General features: G+C 45.6%; 1 protein-coding gene across 1 annotated transcript in view; it reads left to right on the forward strand.

The window, feature by feature from the left end:
• Positions 1-5,678: 5,678 nt before the first annotated feature.
• PDLIM4 (PDZ and LIM domain 4) overlaps positions 5,679-18,902 on the forward strand; it is a 47,266-nt gene continuing 34,042 nt past the window's right edge. Inside the window, exon 1 of the mRNA XM_032125060.1 lies at positions 5,679-5,852. Coding sequence (XP_031980951.1) covers positions 5,760-5,852 — 93 coding nt within the window. The 5' untranslated portion in view covers positions 5,679-5,759. The remainder of the gene's footprint in view (positions 5,853-18,902) is intronic.

Here is an 18,902-nt window from a genome sequence, read left to right on the forward strand (position 1 = left end):
ACGTCAGCAGCAGCTGAACCTGCTGGGAGGAGGTCATGCCCCTTCCAAGCAAACAGACCAGCTTCTTCCATCTGGCCCATATATTCCAGGCTTGCAGCTACACAGGTGAGGTGAAAAAGACCTGAGGATCTGCTTCAGTGTGGCAGCAGTGAGTGTGGCAGGGCAGCAGGACAGTCCCCACCTGCCTGCTTTGTGCAGCCCGGCTTGTCATGGCATTAGTCTCAGTCTGGGGATTAAGGTGAGTAAGGTCAGACGTGACCTAACAGGCACTTGTTCATCTGTTTCCTCTGACTTCTGAGATGGAAAGTGAGACTGAGAATAGGGTGACCATGAAACCAATTCATTTTTCAGCAAAATTGGTAAGAAGGGAATATATGTATTTTTTAAAAAGTGTTTTGTTTGTAACATTTTGAATGTGTTGTAACCTTTCTGTGAGCCCTGATGTGAGCTTTGTCCTTGTCGACAGCCTTCTGTGAAGCTGCTGTTATCAAGGACAAGCTGCTATTGAGCTCCGATGTGAGCTGGCCACACTGTGTCATTGCTTCCTGGTGTTCCTCTTGGGGAAATCCATCCACAGGCTCTTGTCCTGTGTTTAGTCTGCAGTGTTTGGGAGGTAGGGACTTATCATTGCTGCTTAGTGGTTGCAAAACGCCAGTGTATGAAGTTCTGGTAGATGACTGGTAGCCTGATGAGCAAGACTTAGAATAACATGTAAATATTTTCTCATTAATATTTGCCAGAATAGAAGAATAAAATTCATTTTGTGTCAGGCCCTGCTGTGTTTTACCCTCTGAACACATCTTACAAAGGCAAAGGATTTACCTTTGTCCCTTTTGTGAATCTGCTCCTGCTGCACAGTGTGGCAAACCAAAGATGAATCTGACCATGGACAATGAAGCTTCTTAGTTTTCATAGACTCACAGAATGTTTTGGGTTGGAAGAGACCTTAAAGATCACCTAGATCCAACACCCTGCCATGGGTAGGGACACCTTCCACTAGACCAGGTTGCTTCAAGCCACATCCAACCTGGTCTTGAACAGTTCCAGGGATGCGGCAGCCACAGCTTCTCTGGGCAACTTGTGCCAGGGCCTCATGACCCTCACAAGGAAGAATTTCTTCCTAATATCTAATCTAAACCTATTCTCTCTGTGTTTTTCTCTGTAAAAAAGCTCCAAAGCCTTGGGAGACAGCTGGCTTCTCCACCTGAAGGTGATTACAGAGAAGAAATTCTACTGGAGGAATGATATTTCTTTCATTATCCTAATGGTTTCTATCACAGCTGGATTTTTCTCTGTGGGATGCTTAGATCCATGAGACAAACTTAGAAATTATTTAGACAAACAAATGAATTAAACAGAATTCAGAATGACAGTTCCCAACACTTGGGTGTCTGCCAAGGAACTTTCAAAAGCCAAAATAATAACTCAGATCTGAGAGATCCTGCAAAGCATATAAATTAAGTAACCCTTTGGAAACCTGCAGCTAAAGCTGCCATAGGATTGAGATTTGCCTGTACTTAATCCAAATAATGAGTTTCAAATTTAACTGTTCACAGGATGTTGAGGTTTTGGATTTTTTTTTTTTTTTAAACTATTAAGTAAAAGACTAAACTGGAACCCTTGAGAATCTGTTGTATGTGAATACTCTTGGGATAGGAAGGCACCAGAAGGGACTCATTCAGGCAATAGAAATGGAAATTAAGATGAAAAAAGTCAAGGATTACTGATTAATGTAAGAAAGGAAAAGAGGTTGTATTCTGAGAAACACTGACTATTGGGAGGGCAAATTGTACAAATGCCATGCAATATTGCTTGGAGTTTTTTACTCCCACAAGGATTTTGAATTCATGCGATCAGCATCACTTTCAGGGACCTTTTCTAATCACAAATATGAAGAGGAGTAACCAGCATTAAAACATACAAATGACCATTCACAACAAATGATTTTCAAACATAAACCATGAGCCTCTGACACACAATTTTAACAGGAGTGTGGCTGTTGGTCAGGCCAACCCACAGGCTAACAGCTATTTTGGTGCTTAAAGCTACTTTTAAATCATAGAACCACAAAATGGTTTGGGTTGGAAGGGATCTTAAAACTCGTTCCAATCCCCTGCCCTTGGCAGGGATACCTTCCACTAGACCAGGTTGCTCTAAGCCCTGTCCCACCTGGCCTTGAACACTTCCAGGGATGGATAACTCATGACTAACTTCAGCCACTGAAATGGCTCTAAGCAGAAACAGCCAGAGCCCTGATGACAATTTGTACAAGCAAGAAAATCTCCTGACCTGGAGAAGAACCATCAAGCCATAATGATGCTTTAAATCACTCTCATATGGACAGATGTTCAAACAAAAGCATTGAAGCGTCATTATCAGGACTCTCAGATAAACACAGACCTCTGCTAGATATTGGGAGGGTGGCAGATGGAAAACGTGGATGTTCATTTAAAATGGGACACAAAGACCCTTAGTTTACCCAGTCGGTCTGTGATAACAAAGGAAGGAAACTGAGAGTGTCACTAGTGGCAAAGTAGAACCTGAATGGAATATTCAAAAAAAGAAACAAAGAGGTGATAAGGCTTTGGGGTGGAAAAACACTGGAAACAAACACCAAGGGAAATATCAGGGAGGGGAAAGATAAAGTGAATGGAGTGATGAGATTGAATTCATGAACATGTTTGACCTCTCTTTGAATAATGTGTGGTCTTAGAGCTTGCTATAGCACTCGGCTGAAGAATGAGCATGTTGGCAATACTTTACTTCAGCTGGATGTTGAGGCTTGCTCCCACAGCAAGGTTCAGCTGCTGTTAACTTCTCAGCCAGAAGTAGAATTCCAATTAGTTTTTGGAAATGATTTAAAGTAGAATTGAAAAATTCTCGCTGAGCAACCTGTTCTAGAGGAATGTGTCCCTGCCAATGGGCGTTGGAATAAGTTGATCTTTAAGGTCCCATCCAACCTAAGCCATTCTGTGACTCTGATTCTATCAAAGACAAAACCAGAAATTTATGAGCTCACTTTAGGTGGTTGAAGTGAGAGCTGACTGGGTCCTTTGTAGACTGCAGTTATGTTTGCTTTGCTCAAAGCAAGCATATATGAAAAGGTGTGTGAGCAGCTGAGAGAACATGGGCCACCTGTGAACTAAGGACCTCTTTAGCTAATGTTCTCATACCCTGCATCCTAGGGAAAAACATCTATGACAGAGGGGTACAAAATTAGTTCCTGATACAGTTCTGAATCCTGAGGGCTGCTCTGCATGTGAACACTTTCCAGCAGGAGCAACTTAAATGCAGATAGTTTTATTCAGGGTAAAACTGCCTCCACTTCACACAGCATAGTGTATTCTGGAATATAGTCTCATTTGGAATAAGCACACCCACAAATTTATACCAATTTAGCTAATTTTTTTTTACTTGGGTTAAGTTTTAGATGAGCCGTCAGTTCTATGAGGGGTGATCTGGGCTGAGCATTCAAAAAGCCTTGAAGAGAAAGTCCCTCAGAGCCAGCAGTTTCCTGTCTGCTTTTGAAATGAATACTCTAGTAGAGGGGATTTCTGTGTTTTGATCATCTATTGCCTCTGCAAACGAATTACTTCGAACCCCTGAGGCTTTGCTGCACAACGGAGCTGCCCCTCACAGCAGGGTGCAGTTCAGAACCCAACCAGAGAATGGAGCTCCAGTGAATGGCAGTGGGAAATGTTTGACTACAGAACTGCAGGTTTGTTTTTTTCTCTTCTTTTCTTCCATATTGTTTATTGTTGCTACTTTCCAGTAAACTTAGTGCCTTTCACAGAAAGAATTTTTTCTTTTCCCTTCCAAGAAGAAGGAGATGCCGATGCTGACACACTACATTTGTGCACGTCTTTAACTCTGTCCTTCAGGGAATCCTCTTCATCATTTTGAACAGCGAAAGCAGGAGAGGTGGGACATCAGCCAGTCCTCCAGCTCTCTGCGAGAGAAATTTTGCTGTTTGGCTGTGTGGATTTTCTAACACAAGCAAGCAAACCTCAGACCAGCCTACTCCCAGGCTTCTGCAAGCTGGGTGATACCATGCAGGAATGAGGAGGTATGGTTCATCACCCAGACCTAAGTCAGGCTTTGTAGCCTCTCTTGGTGGAGGCAGGCACTTACGAGGAACAAAGAGTAAGGGAAAGCTCAGCTGGTATGGGCTGCAGCTGGACCTCTCCTCTGCAGGCACCTTTCTAGCAAAGCAAACTAAGTTTATTGTGTTTCAGGTTCGTGACATAGCATGTAGACTGTACTCATGCTGCTAAATCCCAAAGCTGCAGGACAGCTCAGGAGCCTATTTAAAAGTAACATCTCCTATCCTTGTCCCAGACCAAAGCCCAGTAAATGGGCACAGCAATGAGCCAGTCACACAAACCTTCCTGGGTCACGAACAAAGAGACTTTGCAGCAAATGGCACATAAATCACACTTGCAGAAACCAGGCAGCGAGAAGGTGCTCAATGAAACTGGACTTTTAAAACAATGAATACTTTGTTAGGTCCTTTTTTTCAAGTGGGATATTCCAGTCCTTTTTTTTTCAAGAGGGCCCTTTTCAGAAAGAAAAGGAAATTGTACAGACATTTTGAGATTTTTTCTCAGCTTCTGGGGGACATGCTGAGCAGCTCTACTGACCACTCACCCCACCTCCAACCCACTGCTCTGTGCCTGCAAACCATCCCATTAAACACCACTGGCAGCATGGACATCTCCATGGTGCTCCAACAGGTGCTGTACCACCAGGAAACTGAGATCCTCTGCAGTGCCGGGTGCTGCTCCAGAGACCCCTGCAAGGACACAGTGATGTTGGGGTGCAATGGCCATGAAGATGCTCTAATGGCTGGAGCACCTCTGCTGTGGGGCAGACTGAGAGACCTGGGAGTATTCAGCCTGGAGAAGAGAAGGCTCTGGGGGCAAATTAGAACCTCTTCCAGTGCCTAAAGGGGCTCCAAGAGAGCTGGAGAGGGACTTGGAGCATGAGCCTGGAGAGGCAGAACAAGGGAGAATGGCTTCAAACTGACAGAGGGCAGAGGTAGACTGGATATTGGGAAGAAATTCCTCCCTGTCAGAAGAATTTCTGTGAGGCCGTGGCACAGGTTGCCCAGAGAAGCTGTGGATGCCCCATCCCTGGAAGCGTTCAAGGACAGGTTTGATAGGGCTTGGATCAAGCTGGTCTAGTGGAAGGTGTCCCTGCCTGTGGCAGGGGGTTGGAATGAGATGATGTTTCAGGACCGTCCCAAATGAAATCATTCTGTGATTCTGTGATTATTTTCTTCAAAGTTTATCTTTTGCCCAAGTGATGACCATGAAGGCTTCACAAAGTGCTTTAAACCAAATCTGGTTATTTTCTTGAACTTTTTTCTCCTTCAAGAGACTTACTGTAATGAATAAAACAGTCACAATCAAACGTTTACTGACCTACTGCATTATTTTCCTTCCACTGCAGAGGATGAAACTGCAGTGAGAGGGGCTTTGAGCACACCAAACGTATGCTTTACTACTAGTAAAGTACTGAGACTTTACCACAGCGAGCAATCGCTCCGAACCCCACTTACAAAACGCTTCAGGAGGAAATCCGTGCTAAAGCTCCCCCAGCGACGGCCGGGAAGGGTCTATCCCTCCTCCCCGGCACGCCCTGCGGGCGGGGCGTGCCGGGGAGGCGGGATCGGTCCGCCCTGGCATTTAGGAGTTGCGGCTGGTGATCGCGAGTGGGAGTTGGAGCCGTCCGTGGGTAGGGAGTGTTCCACTGCCGCTATGTCCCACTCGGTAGTCCTGCGTGGCCCTTCGCCGTGGGGTTTTCGTTTGGTGGGCGGTAAAGATTTCAGCGCCCCGCTGACCATCTCCAGGGTAAGCTCGGAGGGAGAGCGGAGAGGGGAACGGAACGGAGCGGAGAGGGGGCCGGCCGCAAGTGATGGGCGGCGGGGCGGGTGGTACCCGGAGTCGGGCGGACTGTACCCGGGGCCAGCGGGTAGCAGCGCTTGGACTCTTTTGAACTCCAGATCATTCTGTATACACCCAATACACTCGAATAAGTGCTTCCCTCTGAGCTTTGCACTGTTTCGGCTGCTTTTCCCAGTGTTACAGCGTTCTCCATGCTTTATTTTTTTGGCTGTTAATTCATAAGGATCTGCTTTCAAAGCTTTTAGTGTTCATAGAGTTTGGATTCTTGCCCTGGACTGAGTTCATAGGCTGTTGGGGTTTTTAAAGAAGGCATGAGTTAAGTCAGCAAGAAGTTTCTCCATGCAGGCTGCAGCGTTCTGGGGTCTCTGTGGGCTGGTAATAATTACTGTGTAAGTGTACTCACACTTGTGTTCGACCTCACAAGTATGTATTCTGGAAAATTCTTTGCTAAGACGCCGCAGATAGCTTAAAATAGGCGTTATGTGTAGATATATGTGAAAACAAACCATTCCCTGTGCAGGAAGGAGCGCAGCGAGGTGGTGTGGTGGGCTATGTGATGGATGAGGTACTGTGTGTGAGCTGGACACATTCCCGTGGGCACTAGTGTTTCTATCATCGTCGGGCTGCTCCGGGAAAGGGCTGGATGCCCCAAGCTGCTTTGCCTTCCCGGCATGTCAGGCTGTGTACGATTGCTGAGCTCCCCTGGGCAGCTGCTGGTTAAGTTCTGGAACAAACCCTGAGTGCATTTGAAAGGAGCTATAACTTAAAAATACTGTTGTAACTTACACAAGCTGTTTGCCATCTTTTCATTTGTGTGCCAAAGCTGTGACGGAAAAGAGAAAACACGTACCCTGAGTTTCAAAGAAATACTTATGGAAGAGAGCATGTTTTAAAGAGATTTAGTTTGTGTTCATATATGTCTATTGCATGGCTTTGTCTCTGTTTTTACTTTGGGCTGTCCCTTTCCAAGTGCTCCAGTGAGGGCTGTTTTGGAGGAGTAACTGGGGGGCTGTGCTGTGAGAGGGGGCACTTGGCTTTTGGGGCTCAGCCTGAACCGTCTGGGCATGGGGAGTTCTATTTCTCCCCTGGTAACATGGGATGTATCACAAATCACTTCCCAGCAACTGTAGAAATGTTCCTGTTGTGAAAATGAACATCTGAACTCAGTGGAGGGAGCCTGTTTTCCTGTTACTTTGGAAAAAAAACTGGTTTAATATTAAACAAGAAAAACCTAAATCTGCTTCTGCCTAGACAGGTGGCTTGCCAAATTTCTTGCTTGATTCAGCAAACCTGGGAGATGTGAGGAGGACGATTCTCATTAGGCCAGTCTTGCTGTGGATCACAAGGAGTTGTAATACAAGAAGCAGATGTAGGGTGTTATTCCATTTGGCAGCCTTTTAAATTGGATCCTTTTTAAAATCTGCTCCCACTGAAGGGTGGGGTGATGTGCCATACTCTAACGGCTGCTCCTGAATGATGGTAAACAACTTGCTAGGATGTAAATGTAGGTTGCTCTGCTTGGGCTCTAGTCTCTAAACACAAGAGAAGACATGGCTTGCTTTACAAATAGTACCTGAAAATGTTATAGCTGGGGAAGAATTACCTTTTGCTACAGCTCCTGGCCATGGGAATGCAGGAAGGGGCTGCTGGAGGGCTCCCTGGGGAGCCTGGGCTTTGCTTAGTGGTGGGTCTGTGCAACCCTGCTACTGTGCAGAGGACTGATCATGGCTGTTGTATTCCCTCTTATTCTGTAATTGTCCAGGAAATCTGTTCTTTCTGGCTTGAAACATGGGCAAGGGGGCTTCCTGTCTCCAGGAATGAGAAGCCTACATCCCCCTTGCCTCGGCTGGCTCACGGCAGGAGGGAGATTCTTGCTAATTGTGGAGGCTTTCAGCTGACTTCTGCTTCCTTCAAAGTGCCTTTTTTCTTTACTTTCAATTTTATTTGTTTTATACTAAAATGCCATTAAATTACAAACATCTTTGGAACAGCAGAAATTCTGCCAGCAAATCATTTGTGGTTTGGGTTTTAAGACATCCAAAGCCACCCACATTCAGCTCTGGGTGCTGGAGGCTGGAAATAATGGAGCAGCTGGAAATAGCAAAAGAAGCTGCCAGGCTGAGCTGAGGAAGAGGCACAGTGATGCGGGGCAGAGAGGTGTCCAGCATGAGACGGGGCAAAGCTGAAGGTGGTCCACAAAAGTGTCTTGTGACAGTTTTGTCAAGAGATAAATGACAGTATCTGGATTTGGTAGCATGAAACATGATGATGACCCCGTCCTGCTTTGGTATGGGACTTGCCTCGCTCACAAGGGTTTACTTTGGCCTTTAGCCCCTGTGAGATGGCTGTGTCTGTGCAGGTGCTGATGGTGTTCAGTCTATTCCTTGCAGCTGTCTCAAATAGGCTCATGACATTATGCAGTGGCCTTTTTTTCTTGAAAACAGGTCACTTCCCTCTGTGATTTGATCAGCTTTAAGTGACATGGGGTAAGGATCTGATTGCTCTGCTGAGCAGCTGATGCTGAGCTCTGCCCTGGAGAGGCCAGGGCTCCAGGTGGAGTGTTGAATTCCTCAGTAGTAAAGATAAATGCAAATCCAGAAGGGCATGCTTAGGGCATCTCTCTCATGCAGTCAGATGAAAAGTTAGGTATGCTATAGCTACCCTTTTATCCCCCATTTCTTCTTTTATATTCAGGAGGACCCAGATGAGCAGGGCTGGAGTTGGCTGGGCCAGTTTGGGGGCATGCAGCCCTGGAGGGTGATACTGGTGTGTTGTCAGCACAGTGTAGGGGATGGATTTGTAGCCCCAGCCTGTGCTCTTGGGGGGAAATGCAGTTTGTTTTATACCCACTGTTACAGTGAGCTAACACTAGGTGTAGGACATCACATCATTAATGGTTATTCCTCCTAAGGATATTTATAGGGGTAGGGAATGATCTAAAAGATCTCCTTCAAGTTGGCCTTAATGACTTGACAGAAAGTGGTTTTAAGACTTAATTAAATTTCTGGTAGCAAACAGCTGCTTTTTCCTTGGTCGAGCAGGGTAATACTGAGTGCTGTGTTTGCCCTCTGTGGGAAAGGAGGTTCTGTGGCTCTTACTCCAGTGACAACATTCCTTTTGACCAGCAGCCATGGCTCAGGAACAGGAATGAAATAACTCACTCGGCTGTTCTCACTGTTGTGCTTGTAACCACATTAATGAGTGCTGTGGTTCTGTGCAGGATCACAGTTGATCTAGCCCTTGCCCGGGATTAAAAGATAATCAGTCATTAGCGTAACTAGAGGAGCTGAATGCATTTAATCACTTGAACTTGCTTGTTCAGCTTCCAGAGCAGCCGATGTCATCATCTGCCCAGCTCTGCCAGTGTTAATCCATGCACTTGCTGCTTTTGAAATCATAGCTAAATTACTTGGTTAAACAGACAATTGACAAATAGACCAATTCCAGGATTTTTTGAATGAGATTTTAATACAATTTTTCTTTTGTCTACTGGCTTCAATATTGGTTTACCCACTGGTCTCTAGTCGAGCAGCAAAAATGTAATTTTCAGCATTGGCTTGGAACTGTAACACAAGAAGGGTGAGAAATAATTGGTCTGCAATCCATTACTCAGGTATTGTTTGAGTTAAGGTTGACTTTTAAACTTAAGCAGCTTTCGCATTTGAGCAGAGATGTGTCCTGTTAAAGGTTAGGATACTCGAGAAAGAATTCTGCTGAGGAAGGAATTCCAGTAAAAGTGATTTTGTTGACTCTGTCAGGGCAGATCCAAGTCTATGGTGTGATCCTGTGTGAATGCAGAGAGAACCCACTCAGTGGTATAATATCTGGGGAGGCCTGTGAGATTTGTTCTTGTGTGGGTGGGGATGGCTGAGCAGAAGGGACTCCCCAGAGCTCGGGCTGGGAGTAACAGGTTTGGTTACCCCAGGAATTCCATGTGTGTTGGTGGAGAAGGTAAGAATCAGAGACAGCAGCAAAAGGAACAGGGCTTTTCACTTTGATTTCCATAAGGTTTCTATTGGTTTCACATAATTCTTTTGTATTTGATAGTTTGTTAGATGGAAGTGATGCACTCTCTGGTCAGAGCTCCCAAATGGACTGAAGAAGTCACTCTGGATTGCTGAATTCCAGAACTATGCCCCCACCTGATTTCTGCTGACTTTGGTGGGTTTACTGCCTGTGTAGAGCTGAGTGACAAAAGCTGTCCTTCAGTTGGTTGCATAGTAATGTTTGTTCTCGTATTTCAAGTGAGATGATTTTTTCAAGTGGAAGGAAATACTTCTGCTAGTCAGTTTTTGTTGTTCTCATCATTCCTGTAAACTCGGGGGCAGGAGGTCTGGGTGGTTACGTGTGAAGCTGTGCTGGTATAGAACAGTTAATCTGAGCTACAGATAAGAACTAACAGAAATATGTCACAAATGTATTTGATGCTGAAGTGTTTCTATCACTGAGGCTTTGCTTAATAACTGAAAGAGAAGAATAAATGCTTGTGCTGGTTCAGGAGACAGTAATGGTGGAACATGCTGGAATGAAAACCTAATACTAATTACCGTAATTAAGCATACTGATAATCCCAAGTGGGAAAGCAGGTGGAAAGAATGATTCATGTAGATCTATTTAGGCAAGGTCTGACCTTGGGACAAGTTAACAAAATAACACCCAGCACACCCTCGAAAACACGCCAGGCCTCTGCCAGGCTGGACGAAGCAGTATGGGTTCAGTGTCCCTGGGTATTTGGGATTAGGGATTTGTGGGTTTGGGGTTTTTCTTCCTCCCCCCTTCTTTTTGTTTAAATGGTGGTGATGTCAGTTTTCCTTGAAGATTGAAAGATTGCCTGTTGAGACAGGTATTCAAAATTATTTTGTAGAAGTGTGCACTTATATTCCACTTGAGAAAATGGGTTAAAGAAAATAGTTAAGATAACAGGCTTACTAGAACAGCCCTGTTGGTGTAAGAAGCATACAGGGGGAAATATGTGCAGTTATTCTTTTTTCCCTAAATTTTTTTTGCTATATAACACAACAGATATTTATAATCCTGGTCCTCCTGAAATTGGATAAATCCTTTAATTTTAATACAAATACGCCATTATGAATTGTGTGGAATTAATGCAGACCAATGCAATTTAATTTCATTTTTGGTAGCTTGGGGACAAAATACATGTCACAAGTTCACAAGAGTCACGGGAAATCCTAGAAGGAGCAATATAATATTTCTAACTGAATTTGTTGTCTGATTTCTGAGCTCACAAAATGCCTTGATGGTTTTCAGATACCCAAACACTTAGTAAAAACATTTTTATTTTTTAAGTCGTCTGTGACCACAGGTGCTAAAGTGTGAAAGAAAACAGTAGCTCTCTCAAGATCTAGCAGTGTTGATAAAAAAAGGTTAAAACAAACAAGTTCACAGAGAAATACTCTGCTTGATTTGTTGTCAGTGCCAGATGTGTGCCAGAGCAAACCCCCTATCTTACCGAGCTTGATCATGTAGTGGGTTTGTACACAGCCCCTAACACCCCACTTACCCCAAGCCCTGGTAGATAAGGTTATGTTTGGTTTCTACTTCAGAATTTACACAAAAACTTCAAGCACAGTTTTCACTGTGTTACTTGAGCAACTGCAAAGATGTCAAGTCACAGTGTGGCATCTGAGGAGCTTTTACAGCCAAGAGAGACTCAAAACAAATCCCACTTTCTCCCCACAGAGAACACAGCTCTATTTGAAAAAAATAAAGTGGTGTTCAAGAGGATTTCAGCCAATGAGTTTTCCAAACACCATAAGGATGCCTCACAGCCTGTTCCACACTCAATCCTTCTTGTCAACCAGAGCAACTTGCATTCACACCCATTAAGCTTTAAGTAGTTTTACATGTTGTGTGGATTAATAGCAGACTATGTGGCAATGACATTTTACAGCCCAAGCTTCAGAAAGAAAAATATACCAGATTAAAGAACATTATTTAAAGTTGTTATTCTTAATTATCAGATATGGGCAGTGCACAGCTAAAAGAGAAGCTGTCTTGAACAGTTGACTCCGGGACTGGTCAAATAACACCAGAGGACACGGTCAGCTGGGAGGTTTGCAGGATGCTGACACTGCTCTGCATGCTATTGTTTACCATAAGCAACAAAACATTTTAGAAGTCTTTAGCATGTGTAAAGCTTCTGGTTCAAAAGACCAAGCCCTGCAAAATACTTGACATTCACCATTAAAGTGGGAGAAAGCAACTGTGTATAGCAAAGGCGCAAATCCCTGCAGTGTATGATTATTAACTCCTGAGTGTGCTGCAAGAATGAAACTTCAGGTTTGCTCACCAACTATATTAAACTTTTTATGTTGAAGAATTGTCTTCGCTTTGGAGATCACTCTGTGTACACTTTCCTTTTGATGGGAAGGAAAGTGTCGGCCTGCCTTCCTGGCCAAGAGTCAGATGGTTTGGAAGGCAAACTCCAAGCAGTTCCCCCATGTCTTCTGCACAGCGCTTAAGGCTTGCTCCTGAGAAGGGCTCGAGAAGCCCTGCTGCTTGTTGATGGGTGTCTGAGGGGGAAGGTCCTAAACCTCTGAAGGAGATGAAGCAATTCTGGTTGTGAAAAACGAGGTTCACTCTCCTGTGAGAATTTAAAGGGTTTAATATAAAGACAATAAGAGACACATAAAATAAAGCAAAGAGGTAACGGCCGGGTGCCTTGGCGCTCTGCCAAGAGCACACCTGATGCTCGAGGTGAGTCCTTTTTATACCATTTTTACTGTCTGTTCTTTATGCATATTCAAACTTTTCCCGGAGCTGTTCTGCATGGCCACTCCTTGGTTCCGCCTTTTTAGAGCATGCGTATTCTTCTGCCTTGCGGTTTTATTTCTTTTAATTCTTGGACTTGGGCTCGCTAGGTGAGAGTTGATAATAGAGTGGATCTCTCAATTCTCCAGACAGTCAGGGCTGATTGCAGCTTTGGGCCTTTTTGCCCCCCGGGCAGAGCGGTGATAGTGGCTCTCGGACTCTCCTGGCCGCCCGTTCTCTGGGCGGAGTAGCCTTTGGCCCCTTTTGTTCCCTGGACAAAGTGTTGATCAGCAGCTTCTCGGGCCTCATCCTCTGTTCGCTTGGTGGTTATCTTACCTGCTCACACTTGCTAATATTCTTGCTAAAAAGGAAGAAAACTACATCCACACAGCAAAAGCATTTCTAACATTATATAATATTCACCTTAATACTTGCGAGAAGCCAATATTACAATATATGTTTATAACATGGTCATAAACACTTTGTGTGATGCTGCTCAGTCTGGTTTGCGCAGAGGTGCACAGTGGTGTGGTATGTGAGGGACTGTGGCAGTGCTCCGAGCACACCCACATCAAGGGCTCACTGGTGTCCCCAGGGCAGGCTGTCCCTCCCTGGCCTTGGTCCCTATATTATGGCAGAGTAAATATAAAGCAGATTTAAGTGTAGTAGCAGCTGTATTTGCTGAATTGGGCTGTTCTGTGCAGTAAAGCAGTACAGAATCTGTAACCTATCTTTGGAGTGGCCGTGACCAGGAGAGGCAGCGTGGGGAGTGCTGCTGGAGTTGTGTGCCTGTAATAAGAGGCTGTAATAACGTGTGCTGGCTCGAAGAGAAGCCTGGAGGTCTAGCCACGCAGCCTCTGATTTACAACGGCACACACAAAAGGATCAGCGGGGAGGCGCTCGTCACCTGAGGGAGCTGTCCCTTGAGCAGAGTGGGAGAGCACGCAGGCTGAGGTGAAGAAGTGAGAGAGGGGAGACTCTCTGTGTAGGTTCCATGCAGAAGGTTTATTTAAGTGAAACAATGTGAGGAGGAGACACAGAGCCAAAGATCTGAGTGTGTCCAGGGATTTTACAGTGGGGATAGGAAAGGCAGGGATAAGGGATACAGCCAATTGGATACTTGACAGGAGGTGGGGTTGAGGCTGAGGGAACCAGTGGAAATAACACCAAGGAGGGACTTAGGGAAGGAACCAATGGGGTGTTAAGTTTGACAGAACCTTCTAGAACTTATACATATTAAATTAAGGAAGATGAATATACAAAGAATTATACATAATATAGGGAGGAGAAAATATTAACCAACCATACAAAAGTATGCAGATAACTGAACTGGGGGATTATGGGCTCTCACCCATACGAGCCGGGGGGGAGGATACAATTTAACAAGAACCAATGGGGGGAGGCGGGAGTTACAACAAGGAGCTAGTGAACAACCGAATAACAGAGAACTTTCTCGAACAGGGGGAGGCGGTTTGAACCTGGGTACTGCCCAGGGGGATGCGGCTTAGGCTTCTGTGCCGCCCACCGACCCACCCTCATTGTCACTGTCCTGGGTGGGGAAATTCACCCAAGGGAGAGCCCTGAATTGATTGGCGTTCAACTCTCCCAGCCCAACAGTGGGCTGGGTCGCCGCAATATGGTGGTGATGCTTGCAGTGCTGTCACCGAACCTTCTGTGGTGACAGAAGAGGGAGAGGACAGTGAAAGAAGGGCTGTTCACTGGGAGCTCTTTATTTAAAATTATCTTTTTCTTACTGGAACAATAGAGGGTGTTGAGACGGGCACCAATATTGGACTTCTGGTATTTTTTGAACCACAGTGCTATGTCGAGGACATAGAAAGATATCACAAATGAGACATATCCTGAGGGGATTAGGAGGAATAATATGTTTATTAGAAAAGAGGGAAAAAAGTACATTCTGGCTTTCTAGGGGAACAAATCCCTGGAGGAAGCACCCTCCACAGGCATGCTGTGTGGGTAGGGGCTGCTCTCTGGGATCTCAAGAGTCTGGAGCTGCTCACCTGGGGCACGTGCTCTGCAAACAGCCCCTTATGCTCTGCTCTAGGGTATCATTCCTGGGCAAGTGGTTTGTTTCTTTTAGTATTTTCTGTTTATAAGTGTTTCCAAGCATCTTCATTTTTTGAGAGAGGGAAGTGAGGAAGCAGCTGCTTGTTTTTGCGGAGGGGTTAAACACAGAACATTGTTCTCTCTTTATTTAATTTTGGGAGAGCAGTAAAGCTGTCAGGCATGCACACTGCGTTCCCGGAGCGGCGGCCGTGCTGTGTGTGCACGGCTGCCTTGGGCAGAGAACACACCAGTGCTTCTATGGGCATAAAAGGAGCTGTGAAACCACAAGTGCCAGTGACCTACCCAGTACATGAACTGGTTCTGTACATATTTCATGCTTGGTTCCTTCCTGCTGAAAATACAGCAGTGCTTAGGTGGTGGGTAGCACTGTGGGCTTTGCTTAACCGTCTCATGAAGAGCTCGACACCAGCTCACTCCAGCCCTGCCCTAGTCCCTGATGACAGGTCCACTGCACTGGACCCGTTCTTCTGAGTTGCTTTGATTCACTCGCAGAAAATTTGGGGGAGTGGCCTTAAGGTGAAGCAAGAAAGACGTGGATTAGATAGGAGGAAGAAATTATTTCTGTGAGGGTGGTGAGGCATTGGGACAGGTTGCCCAGAGAAGCTGCAGCTGCTGCATCCCTGCAAGTGTTCAAGACCAGGTGGGATGGGGTTTGGAGCAACCTGGTCTAGTGGAAGGTGTCCCTGCCCCTGGCAGGGGTTTGGAGCAAGAAGATCTTTAAGGTCTTTTCCATTCCAAACTATTCTGTGAAACCATCAGCTCTTCTGGATTGCATCCCAGGCTGTGCCTCAGAACCTGCTGAGCACCAGGGATGGCACAAAGGAAGAGGCTGGATGGCACTCCTGGAGCAGGAAGATGCAGAGAGAAGGTCCTCTCCCCTTTCTGTGGGATTGGCTTGTCTGTGTTGGGCAACTTCATCCCAAGTCTCCATTAGTTGGCTTTGGATTTATGTTGTTGGGAAAATACCTTTGCATGCAGGACAGCATGAACCAGGAGTGTGAGTTAACTGATGGCTGGGCATTCACCTCAGTGCTGCTTCACTGCTTCCTGAAGTTATGTCTTTGGGGGCTCAGAGCTTCCAGAGGAGGTGGGGTTCTTGTCTGATTGAAAAATAAATACCTTTAGGGCAATTGTAATAAAAATATTGGTGTTTCTTTAAGCCTGTGGTGTTTGCTGTGGTTTTGGCTCTTGGTGCTGTGCACTTAACTGCTCTGAAGGTCTGTTGAGGTTGCTGTCACGCCATGGTATGACAGAGGTCTTTGGGAGCTACATGGCCTCACAGGGAGCAAGACCCTCCTGAGCTGCTGATGGTGTGAGGGCTAAGACCATCCTATCCACCCACAGAATTCCCCACCTGAAACACCAACACTAGCGTGGGGCCCCGCTGCCCTGGGGGTTAGCAGGGTGTGAGGGACTGGGCTGACTCATTGCTGATGTGTAATTGCCCTGCCCAAGCTGTTCACTGGAGAAAAGCACACAAGCAGCCCAAAATCCTGGCAGGCACCAAGCCCAGGCAGGATGAGGCATGGCACATGCAGGGCGCAGTGGGCACTGTGGGACATAGCCTGCATTAGGCCCTGGTGCATGAGATGGGACTTGGCTTTAGGGTACTCACTGCTGCCTGTAGTGGGCAGATCGTTCACACCACCCTGAGTTACCTATCTGTTGGTCTGGGCTTGGTCTGTGTACATTCAGCATTGATTTTTGAAATGGTTTGTTCTTGGCACAGATGGAGAACTTCAAAACCAAATAAAATCTTACCACTGTTTTTCTTAATCCTTTCCTGTCCTCAAACCTCAGCTCCTTTGGAGGCCCCTTTCAAGAACATGGGGCTGCAGTGGCTCAGTGCAGGTTTTCTTTGCAGTGTTTTTAACTTCATGACATACCTGATTATTCTCAGACTTGTGTGTGCTTCCTTGATGTCACACACACTGTGGTTCTGGCTCAGGGCAGACCCGAGGGCTCTCTGGAGAGAGGTGAGTGCCTCTGATACAAGCTCCATCCGAAAACCTCTGCGCACTGCCAGGCTCTAATGTCATACAATCACAGAATGCTTGGGTGGGAAAAGATTTTTAAGACCATTGAGTCTGGCTGTTAACCTGGCCCTGCTGAGGTCACCACTAACCATGTCCAAAGCAGGTAGAACCCCTGCATGAGGATTCAGGCACAGCACTGACCCATAACCATACTTGTCCAGCTTTCTGTGGACTGTTTGGTGTCAATGGCTTTGCACAGCTGTGGGTTAGGAGAACTTAGTCTACAGTATTTTAAATATTATTCACTGAAATACAAACTTTGTGCCTGACAGGCATTACAATAATGATTCCCAAGCTGTTAAGACACCAATGCTGTATCTCAAATGGATTCTTGGTGTGCAGCTCTGTTTCAAGCCCTCAGTCATCTCCACAGCTAACATAAAATGCTAACATGAAAATACTGCCAAAATAATTTGAAATTTGAAAAGCAGAAGCTAAAAGTAGGAAACAGCTAAGAGTCCCATTTTTGGAGAACAGCTTATTCTTCAAGAAAGCTACAACCTGGTTAAGATCAGTGCAGGGGGAAGAATGCATCAGACATCTAGACAGCACTGAATAGACAAGAACAAAATACAGCTGTCCTGGGTCAAGCTGAAGGTCTGTTAGTCTAAAAGCTAGCTGGCAGCCAGGGCTGTGGGGTGAGCACTGAGGGAAGCAGATAACAGCAGGCAAGAGCATGGAGGTGCTTCCTTGGAGTTGCTGGTTGAGCTTCAGGTTCACTTTCTGATGAGTCTGGCAGCTTCTGTGGCTGTAGAAGGACCCTAATGCCCTGTGAATGGATACAGGGGTCCAAAAAACCCTAACGATGCCAGGGGAAAAATAATCCTGTCCTGCGTTGAAATGTCCTGTGTCAGAGCTAATCTAATGTGTGTGGAGCTGAAAGACATCTCCTGTTGTTTGCTCTGAGCTGAGTCATTGGGCAGCCCATGAGGGGTTGGCCTGGGCAGGTTTGTTAGAGCCAAACAGCCCAGCTGAAACTATTGAAGAGCAAATAGCAAATACTGATTGACTCTGACAATGCAACAAAAGCTGTAACTTGGGCTGCCAGTTCTACTTAACTGTCAGAAGTGGTTTGGAGTTTCTCAAACACCTTCAGGTTCGTGTTTCGGTGGTGCCTGTGGCTGTGGTCACGCAGGGAGCAGTGCAGCAGGCCCATGTTACACTGGGGGCTGTCTGTTTCTCGCCAGGGGCTGTTGTGGTAAGACTTAAATCCTTTTGAATTCCCTACAAAAGTAGAACAAATTGTCCCTGGAAATATTCAAGGCTAGGTTGGATGGGGCTTGGCGCAACCTGATCTAGTGGAAGGTGCCTTGGTGTTGGAACAAGATTATCTTTAAAGTCCCTTCGAACCCAAGCCATTGTAGGATTCTGTGAAATCAAGATGTAAGCTGGGATGTATGCATGCCTCCTTTCTAAGAAACCACCTGTTTAATGATGGCTTGTGGTGGTTGGGGGGCTTCTGGACACTGGGGAACTGCCCCACTTGGTCTTACTGTCTGAAAAACTGTACCTGGTCTGTCTGGTTGCTGTCATGCACTGTAAGCCATGTCCAAGGGGAGGTGGTAGGTAGAGTAGTGCTCCTATTGTCTGGATTTCTCAAGGAGGGTGGGACAGAGACCCACCACCTAAGACAGGGAGTTATATCTGTGTAAATCAAGAGTAAACAGAATCAAACCACCAGCTTGCTTTAATGCAGTGACACGTGAATAACCAAAAGTCAAGCTCGCCATGACTTCTCAGTTGATAAAATGTGTTTGGTTAGCAGATGCTCTGAAGAGGAAATTAGAGGGCAAACACATAGCTATTAAGAGTTTAACCAGACATGTTTACCTTTTCTGACTATACCTTGCATCATTTTATATTATTGTAAAAATTAAAACCACATTTGGGATGATGGAAGGATAAATGAAATGAAATTTCTCTAGAACCTCTTTTATGGGCTCCAGGATTGATCTTGTGGCTGACCACAAACAGTACCTGGACCTGTCATTAGTTCCTCAGGAAAAAAGTTAGAAGTTTTATAAGGTTCTGGCACTCCTACAAAACCAGAAGGAAAGAATTGTGGAGGCTTAAAGAGCCATGTGATATTTATAGAATAGAA

The sequence above is a fragment of the Corvus moneduloides genome, chromosome 15 (genome assembly GCF_009650955.1).
Source record: "Corvus moneduloides isolate bCorMon1 chromosome 15, bCorMon1.pri, whole genome shotgun sequence".
NCBI lineage: Eukaryota > Metazoa > Chordata > Aves > Passeriformes > Corvidae > Corvus > Corvus moneduloides.